Source organism: Diabrotica undecimpunctata, chromosome 2, assembly GCF_040954645.1.
Source record: "Diabrotica undecimpunctata isolate CICGRU chromosome 2, icDiaUnde3, whole genome shotgun sequence".
In the NCBI taxonomy this organism is placed as follows: Eukaryota; Metazoa; Arthropoda; class Insecta; order Coleoptera; family Chrysomelidae; genus Diabrotica; species Diabrotica undecimpunctata.
The window spans coordinates 155128442-155149962 of record NC_092804.1 but is presented as its reverse complement, the minus strand read 5'-3'; the positions used below and the strand labels follow the sequence as shown (position 1 = coordinate 155149962).

At 31.0% G+C, this 21521-nt stretch overlaps 2 protein-coding genes across 2 annotated transcripts in view; both read right to left on the bottom strand.

Annotated features, from left to right (window-relative positions):
• The window catches only part of LOC140435099 (tachykinin-like peptides receptor 86C), a 951389-nt gene that overhangs the window by 476994 nt on the left and 452874 nt on the right, over nt 1-21521 (bottom strand). The gene's annotated exons all lie outside the window — the stretch shown is intronic.
• Nucleotides 8533-18942, bottom strand: LOC140433519 (uncharacterized). The gene is made up of 2 exons (XM_072521502.1): nt 17851-18942; nt 8533-9035 (listed from the first exon to the last, which is right to left on the bottom strand). Exons 1-2 carry the CDS (start codon nt 18622-18624, stop codon nt 8589-8591), a joined length of 1221 nt encoding a protein of 406 aa, XP_072377603.1. The 5' UTR covers nt 18625-18942; the 3' UTR covers nt 8533-8588.

The following is a 21521-nucleotide window of genomic DNA, read 5'->3' as shown; positions in this document are numbered from 1 at the left end:
ACTTGGGTTCTCACTGTATAATTTACAACTAAAGATTGTCCTTACACTTAGAAATCTGAACCAACTAAAACTATGTAAGGGGATACATTTAGTGGTGTGAAAACTCATATTCAATATAACACAGGCGACGATACTCAATGTAAAACTTTTTGTGAAAATTTGGTAGTACAAATGACCATTCTATTTTTACTATTTTAATATAAAATATTTAATAATTCTTAGACAAATTAATACAACTGGTATACACTTCAGATACTATTTATCTCATATACTAATTTCAAACACAAAGTTAAAATATTAATAAAATTATAATAGGTAGATATATATAGAATAAAAATAGATAATAAATACACCTGTACTTTCTTAAACATACAAGCATTATAAATAAACATAAATTTTGACTTGCTAATTTAACAAATAACAGCTGTGAAAATTTTCGTCATAATTATATCGATATTTTTAATTGAATTTTTATAATATTGTTTTATTCTACTTATTCCTAGAAATAAAAAATATTGTCTGGTAGATAACCCATCTTACGATTTTTAATTAAATTATTACTAGAATACAGCCCGATTCTAATGCATCGGGATTCTAGAACGTATGCTGTTCTACTAAAATGCTTTGTTTTGTCACTCCAAAAAAATATTCTATGCAGATTTATTTTAGTATAATAAATGAATATGAAAAGTGCAAATTAAAACGTTTTAAGAGGCATGAAACGGTACACTACAAATAAGCTATAGTACCTATCGTATTTGCCACTTACCAAACAGGCATCGGTCTAATAGTCGTCATCGTTTCTCCACATGTGGTAATAAGTAAAAACTGATTATTTTTTCTTAATATATTCTTAATTTCCTCACCTTGCATTTGCTATGTCGCATGATAGAATTCGATCATTTGTTTATTTTGTACTCAGCCAGAGGCCTTCTTCAAGTCAATAAATCAAAATTTGTCTTAAAGTAAATTTATTTTTATCCATAGTGTCTTATGATATCTCCCCTTTGATAGTCACCTTGTTTATTTTTTCTTACTCAATATAATCGTTATCACCTCTTCTTTTATTTAACGCATCACGCGCTGCAATCGGACCAATGGATTATTATACAACTTTGTAAGAATACAAAAAACCATTTTTTGCATTGTTCCTGTATTTTAAAGATGACGCCAAAAATTATTCGTTCAAAAATTACTACTCCATGGCGGACAGTGAATCTCTGGAACGGCAAATTTGAAACATAAAATTCGATAAGAGTTTTACAAAAGAAGCAGCCTTACGTGATAGTTTACCAGTAAAATTGAAAATTAAAAAAAAGAAAAAAAATGGCGGACGTTTGAAAAATTGTTCAAAAATGTATTATTTTTTCGTAATCGGCCGGCGGTAGGTAATTTTTATCGGAGATGCTGTCGACACTGTCTTCAACAATACTACTCGTATCATCATCCTAGAACAGATGATAATAATATAATTACTTACGTATAGTAAATTTTATTTTAATTTACAAAAATAAAAAACTAATACATACCTGATTACTTTCCTCTGTAGATTTAGTACTATTTGTCTCTTGTAAATTATCATCGGGCAATACACTATTGTCGTCTAAATTAAACAAGTTAGATAAACAATTTAATGATTCCTCCACATTATTATTTTTAATCATTTTTTCGATTACTACATTACTATCAGTATCCGGACGTGGTCTTTTTTAGTGCACATATTTATTGAATTCTTAGTGTTTGAATAATAATTTGTAATTTATAAAAAGTAGGGTTATGTTTAATTATGTTGCGTAAAAACTTTCTTACCACTGCATTTTCGTTGATTTCGTGCACGCTGGTTCTTGCCAAATGTAATATGAGTTTTTTATTCATATTAGTTAATTTAAATTCACTCATTTTTAGAGAAAGATATAAGAACTAAGAAACCGAGTGTCACATTAATCTTCCGCAGATAACGTGAAAAAATTTAAAATTTTTGACAACGTCGGTCTAACAAACCGATTTTTTCTAAAATTAAAACAAAATAGAAATTTAGCTGTAGATGACAAATATTTGTAACAATAAAAAGAGAAATCAAACGATTTCTACCTGGCGAAACCGAATTCAAATTGTAAAAAAAAATGGTAAAAATTTGAATTCGGTTTCGCCAGGTAGAAATCCTAGACAATAGTTATTTTGATAACTATTGTCTAGGACGGGAAAGATTTTTGTTTTGGTTCAGAGCAGTGGCTATGCCGTTCTGAGGAGATCTAAAGAGGTCGAAATACGTATAAGCGGCTTGTCGCTGCCCTGTATCGAAACAAAAATCTAATACCGTCATTATGTTATATTTGTAATAATACAAGTGTGCCTTATTCTCTATACAAATATCACTCTTCAATAATTCGCATTTTTAATGGTTCAATATCTGTAAATTTTTGGTCAGAATAGATTTTTGATTTTAGATACCCCAGATAAAATAATCGTTTGGAGCTAGATCTCCCGATCTCGGGAGCCACTTAATATTACAGTCAGGTGTAATCAAACAATTACTAAAGCTGTTTTTAAGGAATTCCTTACCCTTCCAGTTATTATGCGCAGGGCATCTATCCATTTGAAACCAAATTTCTTCTTCATCTTGAGCTATTTCTGCAAGTCTGGGTACAATCTCTTCTCGTAGCAAGTCTAAAAACTTTTTTGAATTTAAATTTTCCTCATGGAAAAATGTTCCTATAATATTGTGTCTAAATATTCCTAACCGGACATTTATTTTTCGACGATATTGGGTATGGACTTCAATAATATCCTCAGGCTTTCTTGTTGACAAAATCCTATAATTTTGAACATTTGGTTTATTATTTAATGTAAATGTACATTCATCACTAAACAAAATGTTTTTTAAAAATTGTCTGTCTGCATTAGCCCTCTCTAAAATTTCATAACAAAATTTCGCTCGTCGCTCTACATCTCCTTCTCTTAGTTCTTGATGACATTGAAATTTATATGAACGGAATATGTTCCTTTTTAAAAATTGTAAGGCCGTGGAATTATTAATATTAAACTGGTCTGCAATGGTCCCAGAACTTATTCTAGGATTTTATACAACTGATGTTAATACATTTATTTCATTTTGATTTTTAAAATTTCTTGGTACCACAGCAATATTGTTTGTACAGGTACACTTACGAATCACGGTCCCAGTATTTTTAAAATTTTGTAAAATCCTTTTAATTGTTGAATGTCTTGGAATTGATCTATTGGGATATCGCTTAAGCTAAATAAAGAACTGACAATTCGCGCTACTGCCCGAATAAAACATTTTTATTATTGCTACTTTCTCCTCAACTAAGTACATTTTTTAATCAACTTTATTGTTTTTTACCAATAAATCACAAAATTAAAATTTCGGCAATTCAAAGATTGTCAAATATCAGAAACATCAATATGACCAAACGCAACATGTCATACACATTCTTGCACCGCGTGTGGCCTGACTTTAAGGTGTGGCCTGAAAAATGTATTATATTCTTGCAAAATTTTTGAACACATTTAATTCCTAGAACAATTTTAACATTTGTTTTCGATACATAGTTCAGTCCTCTACAAATAGTTTTTTTTTTACTTTTGGTGTAAAATAATTAGGGAAGCAGGGAATCAACAATTTAGAATTTCCCATTGAGTTTCCCATGGACCGTTTGACGATTCACTACCCTGTATATATATATATATATATATATATATATATATATATATATATATATATATATATATATATATATATATATATTGTTATGATTCATTTTATCCGCCAAAGATAAAATTAAAATTATTAAATAGACCATCTAAATAAATTTTTAAGATATCCTGGAGAGTTGTTATGCTATGTAAAAATACAAAATAATATTGGTTTGCTCTTAATATTTCAAAGTATAAAATATTATAAGTCAAAAATTTACCTAATAAACTATAAAAGGTATTTGAAAGAAATGGAAGTCCATTATCTTTGGATTACCTGTAGTAAACAAAATTTAAGATATGCATAAATTATTTTCTTTGTAAAATATATTTGAGTGAACGTAGTGAATTGAACAATACGACCGGGTTTTCCAAATGGACTTGTACAGTAAATAAAGACAATAGGGTAGAATTTAGAAATTATATTTCTCCGTTAGAATTTGTAGAAACCGATTAGCATGTTAATAGTTTGTGGAAAATTTATAATTGTAGGTAAAATTGTTATTTGTCATCTAAATGGTAGATGGTGGGAAGTATGAGGAACTCTGATTGGAGGACATTGAAAAAGAGGTAGATAGCTATGTAGGAATGAGAGTTTAGCTGGATTTTTGAGGGAGAAAATAGAATCAGTTGTTTTCCAATGGTGCAAGGCGAACAGTCGTTGTTCTTTGGCGGTTCCCAAGTGATAGTAAGCATTAGAAGTGAATGTTTGTGAGTTTTCGTGGACTAAGTGTATCCTGACGGAAGCTGATCCAGTAAAATATTGTAAGTCATATTTTTCTACTTATATATTCCAAGAGTCACTGTTCAGGCCGGAACGAGAGATTCAGTTTATCGAGAGAAGAAGAGGCTAGCATCTTTTGAACGATACGTGCATCTGAAGGAGATCATTGAAGACGAGAGGCTCGCAATAATTTGTTGTAAGATTGCTGATTACCTAAGGAACTGCTAATAATATATAGTGTAGGCTACAAGGAACAAGGATTTGGACAAATCATCATCAGAGAGATAGTTTTTTTACCATTCGTCAGTTTTTCCTTTATCAACAAAGTTTTTTTTTAATTGCTTCAGAAAAGATAGAAATATTTATCAGGAGATATAGAACAACAATTTTGATTTGAAATTTTCACTTATATAGTATATAACATTAATTTTTAAAGGTTCACGTAAGTAGAACAAAATTTTGATAATCCTTATATGAGATATGTTTTGTTTAAGATATTTGAGTGTAAATTTTATTTCAATATATAATTTTGTATCATATATGTTTATTATTCCGGTATCCCTCAGACCTTACCTATCATATGTAAAGCATAGATATTAAAGCACGAATATAACCCTGAGATAAGAGAATTAAATAGTGTGATAAAATCATAATTTCATCATTTAAATAAGTTTAATTAATTAATTAATTAGCTAATTAATTGCTTGGCGCACCTCTGACTTTTAATATCTATATATATATATTCTAATCATACACGTATCATACCATAAACCAAACCGATAGTTTTCTTTAAAATTCACATAAGATAACGAAACAGACCACAGTTACAGAAAATTACAGTTTTTCTTCCTTAATTGTTGGTAATTCCTAATTTTTATATTGTTAACTTAATATTTTGTGGCAGACCACATTGTTAATTCCTATAATTTAATCAATTTACCAGTACACATAATTTATCATGCTGTAATATAATTATTTATACGAGTATATAACACACAAAAAACAACACACGAAAAGTTTCCTGTCGGTCAGCGATAGATTAATGATTATCAAATTAAATGGACAATCATTCGACATCAATGTAATAGAAATATACGCACCGACAGCAGACAGCCCAGACGAAGATCTTGAGATTTTCTATTCCGATATTGAAAAGATCAAAAAACACATAAAATCAGACCACATCAACATATTTATGGGAGATTGAAATGCCAAAGTAGGAGCAGAAAAAGTCGAATCGATCATCGGCCCATATGGTTTAGGATCCAGGAACGAACGAGGCACACGCTTTGTTAAATTTTACCAAGAGAACAACCTGGTGGTTCTTAACACATGGTTTAAATTACCTAAAAGACGTCTATATAAGTGGAGGTCTCCTCAAGATTGCGAAGAAAATATTGTGGGGAACCAAATCGACTACCTTACAATTAACGAAAAGTTCCGTAATGGTATTCTAAATGTAAAAACGTACCCAAGCTGTGACACAAATTCAGACCACAATCCTGTAGTCTCAACTATCCGATTAAAACTTAAAAGATTAGACAAGGCTAAACCCAGTCAGAGAATAGCATGGAGTAGTGCTAACCAAGGACAGCAACAGAAGTATAAAGACGTAGACACGCAGTTAGAGTCTAAGACAATAGCTTCCACTAAGGAGAAGACAATAAAAGAAAACATTAAAGACATGTGGGTGAAAATTAAAAATACTGTCTTGGAGGCAGCAGACCAAAGTATACAGAAAGAAAACCGTAAACATAGAAAACCATTGATGACAAACGAAATATTAATAGGGAAATTGAGAAAAAAAATAAATCTAGCTAAGGAAAAGTAGATGAAAGAAACAAATAAAGAGGTAAAAGATTTGCAAATGAAGCATAAAGATAGAGAACTACACAGAACGGTTAAAGAAGTAGCTGGAATATGGAAACCCAAACAATTATCGATTGTAACAAAGAAGAAAAACCAAATGGAATTAGACTCTGAAAAACAGAAAGAAATATGGGAGCAATTTCTTAAAGATTTGTTTGGTGATCAGAGAACAGAAGAGCCCCCACAAATAGATACAGATGAAAAATTAAACATTCTCACTGAAGCAGTTTTGCAGGCAATAAAAGACGCAAAGAACAACAAGGCACCCGGCGAAGACCTAATAACAGCCGAACATTTTAAACACCTAAGTGATAATGCTGTCAGGAAATTAACATACCTCTGCAACATTATATATGAACATGGCATAATACCGCATGACTGGCTAATATCCACATATACAGCTCTTCCTAAAAAACAAAAAGAAAGGAAATGTGAAGACTATCGAACTGTATTCCTAATGAGTCATGTCGCTAAGATTTTTATGCGAATAATTTATAACCGAATTCACAATAAGTGTGAAGAATACCTGAGTCGTTCTCAATATGGTTTTAGAAAGGGTACAGGCACTAGAATGGGATTGACACTGATAGCAGAAAGGTATCTTGAGGTTCAAAAACGGCTGTATGTGTGGTTTGTCGATTATAGAAAGGCCTTCAACCGCATCAAACACGGAAAATTGATTGAGGTGCTAAAAGACGTAGGGTTGGACGGACACGAGATAGCTGTCATAAGTAATACATACTGGAACCACACAGGATGCGTTTGAACAGAGAACGGAAACACCAAGTACATCAACATAGAACGAGGAGTGCGTCAAGGGTGCATTTTATCTCCCCTATTAGTTATTGTATATGCCGAACATATAATTAGAGCTTGTCTTGAAGATCGCCCTGAAGGTGCCAGAGCCAAAGGAATCATCATTAACAATATAAGATATGCCGACGACACCGTAGTATTAGCAGAAACAGAAGACCAACTAAAAATATTGATGAACATATTATCAGAAGAAAGTCACAAGCTGGGCTTGGACATTTACTTTTCCAAAAACCAAAATTCTGGTATTCCACAAAAACCCCCATGAACAAGTTACACCTAACATACAAATAAATGGTATTACCCTTTAAGAGTTCCCAAAGCTTCATATACCTGGGCAGAGAACTAAATAGTCAACTAGACCACTCAAAAAAAATTAGAAGACGCATTGAAATAGCAAGATCTGGTTTCATGAATATGCATAAAATGCTCTGTAACTCCAAGCTATCATTCTCAATAAGATTGGGAACACTAAAGTGTTATGTGTGGTCTCTATTACTATATGGCTGTGAGACCTGGACATTAAAACAGTATATCGTCAACAAATTAAATTTATTTGAAATGTGGATGTACCGCCGAATGCTAAGAATAAGTTGGACCTGCAGAACTACGAATGAAGAAGTACTAAAAGCAATGAACACACGCCCTCATCTGGTCACTTCTATCAAAATTAGAAAGACGTCATAGCTAGGGCACATAATGCGCCATAGGGAATTTAAGCAGCTCCAGGTAATATTAGAAGGCAAGATTGAAGGTAAAAGGGGCATAGGACGAAAGAAAAAATCTTGGCTACGAAACATCAGAGATTGGACCCACACAAGAGGAAATGATTTAATTCATCAACCCAGAACAGAGAGAAAATTGGCATATTGATCGCCAACCTTAACAGAGCAGGCGCTTAGGAGGAGGAGATTACGAATATATATATATATATATATATATATATATATATATATGAAGGTTATGTAAGAGAGATATAAATATATTTAAAGAACTACGGAAATACAAACTTTTTTTATTATTAGGGTAAATTTTCATTCTGCTTGGGAGATCAATATATTCAGTACATATATTACTTAGTTGACCTACATGTATACTGGTCTCTGACTAACTTAAGACTCCTGTTTCTCCCTGGAGCCACCACTCTCTTAGTCGCTTGTATTTCCTTTTATACCAAACTCCGAATAAGTACTAGTATCGAAACACAAGCGTTTATGAAATAACAAACTGCTCATATTGTAGAATAAGTCGAAGCATTTCACATAAAGGAAAACCGTGGGGTTTTAAGTGTCAGGCAAATTTAGCGAGAAAGATTTATTTTAGAGAAAAACTGTTCTATAAGAATCGTATACCAGAGTAATTAAAAGTTTCTAAAAAAATAAACAAAAAATACAAATAAAACTTCTAACAAAAACGATAATATTTTATTTAAAATTATCAAATTAAATTAAATTTTAGAAGATATTTATATGTAATTATTATCTCTTAAAAATGAAATAATGTTTTTTATTCTCCTTTTATATTCGTCCATATTTTTAACACTGAAACTCATTCCCTTTACAAGATCACCATTTTTTTCTGAAATTTCCACAAAATCTGGTGCTTCTTCAGATTCCGAAACCATTACTTTAATGATCATAAAGCTCATGTAAAGACCAAATGGAAACAGAAGTTGTAAGTGTTCTTCTAACAACGAATATGGAAACAGTTTTTGTGGATCACAACCAAATTTGCGTAGTTGTGAAGACAGAGTATCATGGTAAAGTTTAAGATATGTTTTGTAATCATTAAATACTTCGTTTGAACTGTTAACTATAAAGAAATAACCTATATCGTATGCTGGTGTAGAACAGGAGGATAATTGCCAATCCAATATCCGAAGACTGGAGGGTTTTTCAATCTTTTCTGGATCCTAAAACATTTAAATCTTAAAACTGTTGTATATACAAAAATAGTCGTAGGTATTTTAAAACTGTGTAAAAATAGGTAAATATAGATTTCTTTTCATAAGGTAAGTACTCCTAGAGATCGACTTGACATAGAAATAAAAGAAAACCTAATAAAAGTTATAAGAATGGGTAACACAAATGTTACTGAATCTATATTTAATACCGTGTAATAGTTGAAAGTGTGTATGTCCGTATGTTTGACCAGGTAATAATGAACGAAAATCTTTCTCATACTTAGATATATTTCAACAGAAGAGTAATTCATAATAGGAATTGCTTGTAATGCCCATATAGATCTAGAGATAATTTGAAAATAACTTAAGCTCTATATTTTTAACACATAGATAAAAATATCAATGTGTTTTCCATGAATAGAATGGGAATATTAATAACGGAGAAAAAAACAAAAATTAATAGTCACACATTTGATTCTAAACTTATACAAGTTAGGATTTAACTTAAAGCCAAATATACCAAAATAAAATTATGATTAATTATTATCTGGAGTACTTTGTTAATAAAATGCAAAATTTTAGACTTTTTACTTTTTCACTTTTACGATTGGCCTGAACCAAAGCAAATAGATGAGAATATCAAGCCAACTTCCCCAAAAGAAGTAGCTGAGTTAATTAAAGAACAAATCGACCCAAATAAAGCACCAGGTTATGACCTCATTACCGGAAGACTGCTAAAAAATGTACCAAAAAAAGCTATCGTAAAATTAACAAATTTAATAAATGCTGCCTTTAGACTACAATATGTTCCAGATTTATGGAAGATAGCTGAGGTGATCATGATACCAAAGCCTGGGAAACCCCCCAATGAGGTGACATCATATAGACCAATATCACTCCTACCTGTGATAGGTGTTTGAAAAACTCCTCCTGCGAAGAATCCTACCAATAATTGAAGAAAAGAAAATAATTCCAGATCATCAATTTGGATTTAGAAATAAGCATTCGACAATTGACCAGGTGCATAGAATAACTGCTATAATTGAAAGATCATTAGAGAAAAGAAAAGTCTGTTCTGAAACCTTCCTAGATGTGGCACAGGCGTTTGATAAAGTCTGGCATAAGGGTTTGATACATAAACTTAAATCATTCATGCCTAAATAATATTCAAATATATTACAATCATATCTAGCGAACAGACATTTTAGAGTTAAACAAGAAGATGCATATACTGATCTCAAGGATATTGAAGCAGGTGTTCCACAAGGGACTGTATTGGGTATAGTCCTATACCTAATATACACGTGTGATATACCTGAACTAGAAGACGACACCATAGCTACCTTCGCAGATGACACTGCTGTCTTAGCGGTAAGTGACACCGTCGAAGAAGCTACAGAAAAACTACAAAATTCAATAAATAAAATCCATGAATGGACCAAAAAATGGAAAATTAAACTGAATGAGAATAAATCAGTCCATATAAATTTTACCAATAAGAGAATTAATAATATTTCTATTAGAATAAATGATGTCCAAGTGCCTATTGCAACATCAGCAAAGTACTTGGGGATCACTCTTGATGCGAAACTTCGCTGGAAAGCTCACGTGAAGAAGAAAAGAGAAGAACTAGGCATCCGCTACAAGAAAATGTATTGGTTAATGGGAAGACATTCCTCTCTATCCATAAATAATAAACTCCTAATCTATAAACAAATACTGAGACCAGTATGGACCTATGGCTGCCAACTCTGGGGCTGTGCCAAGCCTAGTAACATCAAAGTAATCCAGATATTCCAGAATAAAGTACTGAGGACCATCGTAGATGCGCCTTGGTACGTTAGGAACAACGACCTTCACCGGGACCTCAAGATGGAAGACGTCAATCAGATAATCAAGAAATTTGCAGGGAGCCATGAAAAACGACTCCATTATCATGTAAACGTCGAGGCTATCCAGCTCCTCGACAATACGAACCTAGAAAGAAGGCTCAAAAGAACAAAGCCTTTTGAACTGGTATAATGAGTGAGTGAAAAGCAGAGTAAAGTGTTGTGCGAGTATGCATGCTAAATTTAATGCTAGTTATTAGTAATAATAGGAAAGATACTAGTGAGTAGACACCTAATTTTAAGATTTCATTAGTAATTTAAGTTAGAAACAAATTGATAATTGGTCTTACTGACCAGATTTTAATGTAAGTACACTTCTGTGTCTTTAGTAAAAAAAAAAAAAAACTTTTACGAAAGTTCCGTAAGATTTATCACATATAGAACACGTCCCTTGACGAAAAAGAAGAAGTAGTTCTAGAAAATTTGAGATGACATCGAAAATTCATGAAATGTCTGGTAAAGGTAGAAACGTCAGAAAATAAATATATAAACAGATATTTTTGACAGCTTACCGGCTTGGCCGGTAAGACCAGTTAAGAACAGTAGTATTTTCAGTTTTAAAGTTTAAAGTTGTCAGTCTGTTTTGTAATATTGTTGATCCAAATAAAATTGATTTTAAATACATGTAACATTGGTGACAGCGGTGGAATCAAAGAAATATTTAGCAATTGTTAATGGTCAATACATGATCTACTGATTTTGACAAAGAAATGAATACGTCCGTACCCCTCGCATGGTTTTTAAAAATAGAAGACGTAAACGAGAAGCTAAGGCAACAAGAGAAAAAGCTTAAAGAAGCTTAAAGAAGAAGAAAGACTGAAGGAGAAGCTAAGGTTTATCCCAAATTTACGAAAATTTTCTTTTAGAAGTAAGTCAAATCACTATTAAAATAAATATATTAGAAGAACAACAGTGATTTTGAAAATACAATAAAACAACAGCAAACCATTTAAAAAGACATAATATATCGACGGTAAAGGATCAATATGTCCTATCTTCCTTTTTTTCAAAATTGAGATTTTTGGCGCAAAGTTATTAAAAAGGATAATGATATCTTACAAAGTTTATATTTTTTCGAGAAATAGGCAACATCGCATCGTACCATCTAATTTCAAGTTGTACTATCTCTAGCGTCAACAGATCTGCAAGTAAATAATCCTATCTAAGCATTTAGTGTCTTCTCTCCATAAACTAAAGTACATGCTGGTGATTTGTCGAAGTTTTCTGTAGAAAAACGTTTATTTTTACGTTTATTTTTGTTTACGATATTAGTAAGTTGTTAATAAAAAAAATAGTATGAAGCAAATAGTATACTTGTAGTATTGATTTACCGTTAAAATTCTAAATATTAGCTATATTAAGAGATAGATTAGGTTAGGTTAGAGATAGATAGGACATTTCGTTTTATCAGAAACTATAACTGCTAATAATTCACTCATAAGAACATTGCCAGATAGGACTTTATGCTTTTTGTCCATATAAAATTTAATTATGTATTGTAATCTTATAAAACAAACCTAGGTAAAATTAATCTGTGACAAATCTGGCTGTATGTATATTACAGTTAAAAAATACTCTACTGTAAATTAATAAATAATTACCACTCTATTTGCTGTACAATAGTACGTAAGGGTTTCTGATTTATAATAAGTAATTATTTACAGGGTGATTACTAAAAGAATGCATCCATCAGGGAGAGGAAAAAAAATTATTGAAATGGCAAGAGAGTTACAGATAGCATCAAGCGATCAATTAGCCAAAACTGTGATTAAGGTACTAATACTCTTCAAAGCAATTCTTGATTATATCTTAATTAATTTTTTAGGCAACTGATGAAATCAACGTTACTGAAACGATCACTTTAATAACTATTTTGGGGGAATCTGTAACAAGTCGGGATGTACCTATTACAGTTGATCCGATTATAACAGGACACAATATTATCCTTCAAGACGTTACTAACAGTCCTAAAGTCGGAAAAGATTTAGATCAGTATTCAGTTATTGTAGAACCATTAACTTCAAAAACAGATTCGTCAAACAAAGCTACAGACGGTGCAGAAAATAATCCAGCTCTTGACCAACTTGATGAAACTACTACTGACAATCAAAAAGCAGGTCTCGCAACTGATCAACATTTAAGTGCAGTAAAACCATCAAGTACAAATACTGATTTGTCAAATGACGTTCAAGGTCCCATAGCTGATCAGCAGTTAAGTATTGAAGGACCGTCAACTTCAAATACAAATCTAAGGGATAATCAAATATTTGTAAACAGAAGTTCATCAAATGATGGTTCAGAATATGATCCTGTTTATAATAGCCATAGCGAAGGATCTGATGAAAATTCTACAGACAGTTCTGAAGCAGAACTTGATCCCAATAATCACAATATTAATGAAGGGCGTAAAAGAAGAAATGTTGCTGATCCTAGCCAATGGAAAAGAAACAAAAATAAGAAACTCCGAATGGAAGGGAAACCTTATTTGGGATTCATGAAAGGGCAAACAGGAAAGTATGAACAGTTGAAACAAAAAGATGCTCATCACATGCAACCCACTTGTGACAAAGAAGTGTGTAGAAAATCAAAATTTAGGTATTGTTCCGAGTTTTCAGAAGACGTTAGAAAAAGAATTTTCGAGCATTTTTGGAAAATAACTTGGGAACAAAGACATGCTTTTGTTGCAGCACATGTAAAGCATATTAATAAAATAAAAAATACTGTTCATCAAGATGACTCCAGACGTACCAAAACTTTACAGTACCATTTAAATAATGGACAAGAACAGTTACAGGTTTGCCGACAAATGTTTTTAGACACGCTTGGAATTAAGTATCGGATGGTACAATATTGGGTTAAACAAAGTTCTTTTGAAATGCCTCATGCTCCAGGTGGTAAACGGTACAAAACTGATCAGAAACTACTAGACAACATAGACTTTCTAGACAATTTTTTAAATGCCCTCCCAAAAATGCCTTCACACTATGCTAGAAAATGCTCCTCCAAATTGTATTTGGAACCTACCTTCCACAGGATAATGGATGTCTATAAATTCTACCTTAGTAAGTGTGAACAAGAAATAGTTGGATGTGTAAGCAGGACGACCTTTAGTGCAATGATTGTCAAGAAAAATATTTCAATTTTGCCCACGAAAAAGGATCAATGTAATACGTGTGCAAGCTACAGAAGTGGAAATATTATGGAGAATATTTGGCAGGATCATATTAACAAAAAGGATACAGCTAGAGCTGCAAAAGACAAAGATAAAAACGAAGCAGCAATTGGCAGTCAAATCACCCTGGAACTCGATGTTCAGGCTGTAAAACTTGCACCATTCACCTAGGCAAATGCCTTTTATTATAAAACAAAATTGTGCTGCAATACCATCACAGTATATAACGTAGCTACAAAACACGCTACTTGTTACTGGTTTTCTGAGGACCAGAATAATCAACTGGTAGCCTCTACATTCACGTCTTGCCTTATAGACTACCTTACCAAATACTGTCTCACTGATGATAGAAAACCGATAATCATATATTCGGACGGATGTACGGCGCAAAATACAAATTGTGTTATGTCCAACGCTTTGCTAAACTTTAGCATAATGCATAATGTACAAATTATTCAAAAGTTTTTGGAAGTTGGGCATACCCAGATGGAAGTCGATTCAGTGCATGCCTGTATTGAACGAAAATTAAAAAACCGGGAAATTAAGCTTCCAAGCGATTATATTGGTATTACTAGAGAAGCCAGAAAAAACCCATCTCCGTATGAAGCAATAAACTGTAAGTTCAGTTTCTTTAAAAATTATACAAACCCTCTGAGATATTCATCGATACGACCAGGTAGAGTAGCAAAAGATCCGGTAGTTATGGATATCAGGGTTATCAATTATGATCCACAGGGCGTTATCAAGGTAAAACTGGATCATTCTAGCTCAGAATTCACTGAATTACCAATAAGGTCTAAAAAGTATGCTCCAATTGAAAATTATCCTCCGCTGTACACGCAAAGGTGTAAAATTCCTGAATCGAAATGGCAACACCTGTAGGAATTAAAATCGGTAATTCCAGAAGATTGTCACAGTTTTTACGACAATTTGTCATATTCAGAGTAAAACTTTCGTAACAAAGATGGATTCCGTATTGGCCGTGAAGTGTCATAATACTGAAATTTACAATTCTGCCTATGTGAAATTTCTATTTTATTTTTGACTTGTACCTATTTAGTTTAAAAAATACAATGTTATGTTTTAGTTTTTCGTTATTTACTGCAAAATGTTCAGTTTTTTTAATAGGTAGATAGATTCTGTTCTTAATATAAGAACAATTAGATACAAGAATATGCGCCAAATATCCTATGCGCCAAATAGTTTCACTCTGGAACTATTTTTTATAATATTAGATGGTACAATTATGAATTGTAATATGTCCTATGTATCACAAACTTTTATTTCAATTTATCCTATCTTTTAAAAGTATTACAAGAAATATTTTTTTAAACTGTCCTTTTTACAAAAAAACCATATTAAAAAAATAAAATTGACGTGTTTTTTTTCGTACCTCGTCCATTAAAACTATATCTATAAAATAATTTTTTCGCTCTCCTGAAAAGTAGCGTTTTTTTAGATAGGACATATTGATCCTTCACCATCGATATGTTATATTTAAGTTAGAAAGTAAAACTAATACCCAAGCTTCTTTATCCAATATTGTTTCAGTAACTAGTGTTGTAATTGTATTTTATTGATTGATTATATTATATTGATTGATTATTCATACAACTATAATCGTCTTGTAAAATCACTAATTTAATCAAACATGCCGTTTGATAGAAGCCAAAAGAATATTAATTAGTTCTTGATATAGAACTGAGATAACCTGCAAGTTCAGAGAATAATTGGAGATGATTTGGATTTAACGTCTAATTGATTCATTGTAAGAGATACCAATTTTATTTAAGTAGTATATATACACATATACATACATATATATATATATATATATATATATATATATATATATATATATATATATATATATATATATATATATATATATATATATATATATAAACCAGAAGTATTTGCTGACAACGTAAGGAAGTAAACATTAAATATTGGGTTTGCAGCAATAAAAAATAAAACGTGTACTCTTGTAAATTTTTATTCCAAGCTTTCGGACATTGGTTATGTCCTTCATCAGGGAGAAACTTAATGAGGTTGTGTGATCAATGATGTAATGTAATGTTAATAAAATTTATCACAGTCTGTCATCTTTGTTCAATATAAAAAACCTATTTCTATGTTTAAAATTTAAAAATTACTTTACATCCACAACACTTAATTATTCTAAACATATTCATGACATTATTACTGTTAATTTTACTCTATCGCTATTGGTTTTTGTCAAAACAATCCAGTGGTTTTTATTCTTGATTTTTCAAAAATCTTCGTGTTATAAATTTAAAAATATTGAACTTAAATTAAAATTAAACTTGAATTAAAAATATTTTTAAATTTATATTACGAAGATTTTTGAAAAACCAAGAATAAAAACCACTGGATTGTGGTTGGTTGAGTGAACTCCTAAATAAAATCAAACAAATATATCATTTATTTAGATATGCTGAATAAATTTTTATTCTTATAGTTGTCGGTATTAAAATATTCACTTTGTTTACATATAATAATTAATTATTCTAATAAATTTACAGTTTTCTCCTGAAGAAGTCACAAAATCGTGACGAAATATTGAGACTGAACAAATAGAGTTTTATTTCCTGACCGATTGCTGATACTATAAATCAATATTTAAAATAGTACGGTCGAAAAATAATTTAATATTATATGTTTATATATATATATATATATATATATATATATATATATATATATATATATATATATATATATATAAACAACACAGTTTATTAGGGCTGCAGTCAGAAAGTTTGGCCGGGATGTTACAGAAACACTCTTTTGACTTTTGGTCTAACTTTCGGAATTGTTTTTATTCCTTCTTCAAGACATAGTCGTCGAGATTATTTATATAAAGCTATGACACTCAACATTATTAACACACATATAAAATATAACATAAAATAATGAACAAAATACATTTTAAAATTTAGTTATTGGTAGTAAAACTTCATTTGTGATATATTTTAATTTATTATTGAAAGTAGTATATTGTAGTATATATACATATAAATATATATATATATATATATATATATATATATATATATATATATATATATATATATATATATATATGTTTGTTTTGAGGTTTCCGCGGGAGCTATATGTGCTGTCACTATTTTTCCGGGATTGACTCCGCGTTGTAAAATGCTGGTTTTCTTGAAAACCATTGTTTTGGCGACGTTTCGGCAAGGTCTCACTTGCCATTCTCAAGCCTGGTGGATCTACTTCTCGTCGTTACTCGATTAGTACTGATACAGTACTAATCGAGTAACGACGAGAAGTAGATCCACCAGGCTTGAGAATGGCAAGTGAGACCTTGCCGAAACGTCGCCAAAACAATGGTTTTCAAGAAAACCAGCATTTTACAACGCGGAGTCAATCCCGGAAAAATAGTGACAGCATATATATATATATATATATATATATATATATATATATATGGCGAAATAAGCATTGAAACAAGGGAGGGAGGTTGTTAAACGACTTAAAAACAAAAATGTTTATATGCACATGCACGCTTACTTTAGTTTATCGGTACCTATTGTTTGATAATAGAAATGCTTAATAGGATCATGCCATAAGAGTTGTTATTACACACTTATGTATATATATATATATATATATATATATATATATATATATATATATATATATATATATATATATATATATATTAAAATTTATTTTAAAACTTGAAAGTTCTAGTAAAAGGTTATAAGATACTTACTTCATATTTAAATAAAAAGTTATTACACCAGCAATCACCATGATTAATAACCAGCTTATATTTTTCTTTCTTTAGTTCTTTAGAAAAAACATCAATGATTTGACTTTCAACTTTTTTGAGACATTCTGTAAGTTCTGAATCACCTGCTACAACCTCGTATCCACTTGCCATCGCTGAAGCTATAAATCCTTTTAATCTTTCTTCATTGTTGAAGGACGGATTGGCTTCAAAAACATTTGCATATACTTTGGCGGTAAGTTTGCTAAATTGTTCGGGACTTTTGTCTTTCATAGCCAAAGAAATAGCATGGAATTTCGCATATTCTTTTAAAACAGCTTTTACATGTCCAGGATTCATGGGAAGTTTCTTATTCCAAAGTTTATAACCTTGTGTTTTTAGGTTCTCCATTAAAAGTCCTTCGTGGCCATCTTCTGATGAACACAAATATGATTTAGGTACGCTAGTAAATGGATCTAAGATATTGTATTGCTCTTGAAACTGTTTAAACTCCTCAAACACATGTTCATACAAATATATTTCTCGTTCATAAGCATCGTGAAGAGGAGCAGCTTTTCTAAAAGCTTCATTTGTATGTGCGGATTTTAAAACTAGTTCCAATGTTTTATCACCACTTTTGATTAAAATTGTACTAATAATTCCCATAAAATTGTCACCTTTAAATGATCCAGCATTTGAAACCACTTGGTAATCACAGAAACCGTTTTCTTTTGCGACTTTGTCAATTAATTTTTTCTGCTGTTCGCTTAATTCCATTATTACTGTTGCAGTCAACGCGATCTACTGATTAAAAAAAATTACTAGATACATAACCCAACATCAACTGTAACCTTGTATCTAATAAAGAATGATGTCTGCGCAGTGGTTTTCGGCAAACATTCATTGCTTCTCTACCACGGAATTTCCTACTTATTTATGTAACAAGCATTTAAACTTCACCTTGCAGTTTGATTTAAAATAACTAATTTCCAAGTTGCATCACAAAATTGATATCATACGAGCATTATTACACGTTACATTATATTCAAAGTTATTTTACGGGTAATACACAAAATACTAGGTAAATAAAAACAATAAAAACGATTCATCTTTGAAATAGGAGAGATAAAATAATTGTATTAGATGAATTTTTTAAAATTACTAATAAATGTAGATATTATTACAATAATATTTATAATCTATTCAGATATACGGACTATGGATTACGAACCCCGCCTCTGGTAGTGACTGGATAGACTAGGTAGCTCAGTAACTGCCACTGACGGTTCCAAGCTTGGATAAAGGAGGAGGGTGACCCGCCCTGTGGAAAACTTTCACGGATAAACATTCCACGCGTAAAACGACAAAAGCAAAGAAATCTTTTCTACTCTAAATATATTATTTATTAAAGATAACTTTTCTTTTAATACCTTCTTTTCTACTTAACTTTTTAAAACACTCGTGGGGGCTCTCATCAGTTCAATTTTAGGTCTGAATAATTTAAAGCGTTTAGCAGAAGAAGTTTTACTAAATTAGTCTACAAGCTACCTTTTTTATACAAATGTGTTAATGATATAATTTGGACTGTCCCACTGGATCACATACAGATAATGCCAAAGTTTTTACCTCATTCAACAAAAACTACAATTTACTGTTAAAATAAAGAAGTATAGCAACAGTATACCATTTTTAGATAACAAAGTCATCATAAACATCAATAATCATGTACTGATACTATTATATCCTAAGGCGATTTAAAACAATTAATATTCAATTCAATTTTTTATAAAGAATTTATATATATAGTTCGTCCCAAACCCTTCTTTCGGAGCGTCATAGTTGATCGAATTCTCTCTAACACATTAAGCTAGAAGTAAAAAAAAAACGTGAGTCTGTGATTATTATACATAAAACTTAAAAAATTATTTATCGTAAAGCTAATTCTACTTACGGATGTATAATTGGTTGGAGTTTAGAATACGCTAAATAGATATCCAATCAATGATGCGCATGTGACAGTACTTTCACAATGTCAACTGAAAAAATGATAATTGTCATTCCAGGTTAGTATTATCAGACATTTTACAGTGAAAATTTAATTTTGTATTTATTGTCATAAAATTCTTTTAAATATGCCGAGATATATCGAGAAAGAACAAAGACTAAAATTAAAATTATTAAATTATTTTCGATTAGAAAAAGAGAGGTTACAATCCTGCAACTGTCAAATTTAACTAAAATGTCATGCAAAAATTCTCGACATTCTTAAAATCCTATACGACGTCAAAATTAGTGACGCGCTGAAAGAAGGATTTGGGACAGACTGTATATTGAATCGCCAAACGGGCCATAGGAAACTCAATCGGAAGTTCTAAATTGTTGAATTCCTGCTTCCCTAATTATTTTACGTCAAAAGTCATGAGAAGTTATTTGTAGAGGACTAAAATCTGTATTAAAAACAAATGTTAAAATTGTTGTACGAATTAAGCGTACTCTAAAATTTTGCAAAAATATAATACATTTTTCATGCCACCCCTTAAAGTCAGACCACACGCGGTGCAAGAATATGTATGAAACGTTGCGTTTGGCCATATTGATGTTTCTGATATTTGACAGTCTTTGAATTGCCGAAATTTTAATTTTGTGATTAAATTATAAACAACTAATTTTTAAAAATACTACTACTACTAGTGAACAATAAATAGTACTTTGTAAATAATAATTTATATTGTTTACAAAGCAATAAAATTGATGAAATGTACTCAGTTGACAAAAAATCGCAACAATGTTGTATTCAGGCAATAGTGCGAGCAGTACCAGATCTTTATTTAACGTTAGATATTATAATACACTTCAGGTGAATTCCAGGTTATATATCAATTCAAAGAATTTCAATATAGTTTAAATTCATTACTCAACAAAATGTTTTTTAAAAATTTTCTCTTGCATTAGCCCCCTCTAAAATTCATAACAAAATTCCGCTCGTCGCTAAGCATCTCCTTCTCTTAGTTCTTGATGACATTAAAATTTATATGAACGGAATTTATTTCTTTTCAAAATTTTTAAGGTCGTGGAATTATGAATATTAAATTGGTCGGCAATGGTCCGAGAACTTATTCTAGGTTTTTCTATAACTGCTGTTAGTACATGTATTTAATTTTGATTTTCTAAATTGCCTGGTACCTCAGTAACATTGTTTGTACACGTAAAATTAGAAAACACGGTCCCAGTAATATTAAAAATTTTGTATTCTGATACAAATCATTTTGATAATATCAAAATTCTTTTAATTGTTGAATGTCTTGGAATTGATCTATTGGGATATCGCTTAAGCTAAATAAAGAACTGACAATTTGCGCTACTGCCTGAATAAAACATTTTTATTATTGCTACTATTTCCTCAACTAAGTACATTTTTTATTCAACTTTATTGTTTTTTAAACGATAAATCACAAGATTAAAATTTCGGCAATTCAAAGATTGTCAAATATCAGAAACATCAATATGACCAAACGCAACATGTCATACATTATATTCTTGCACCGCGTGTGGCCTGACTTTAAGGGGTGGCCTGAAAAATTTAACATTTCTTTTCGATACATATTTCAGTCCTCTGTTAGTTACATTGGGTTTTTCGATTAACCTTGGGTAAACCTTTGCGTGATAAGTTCAAA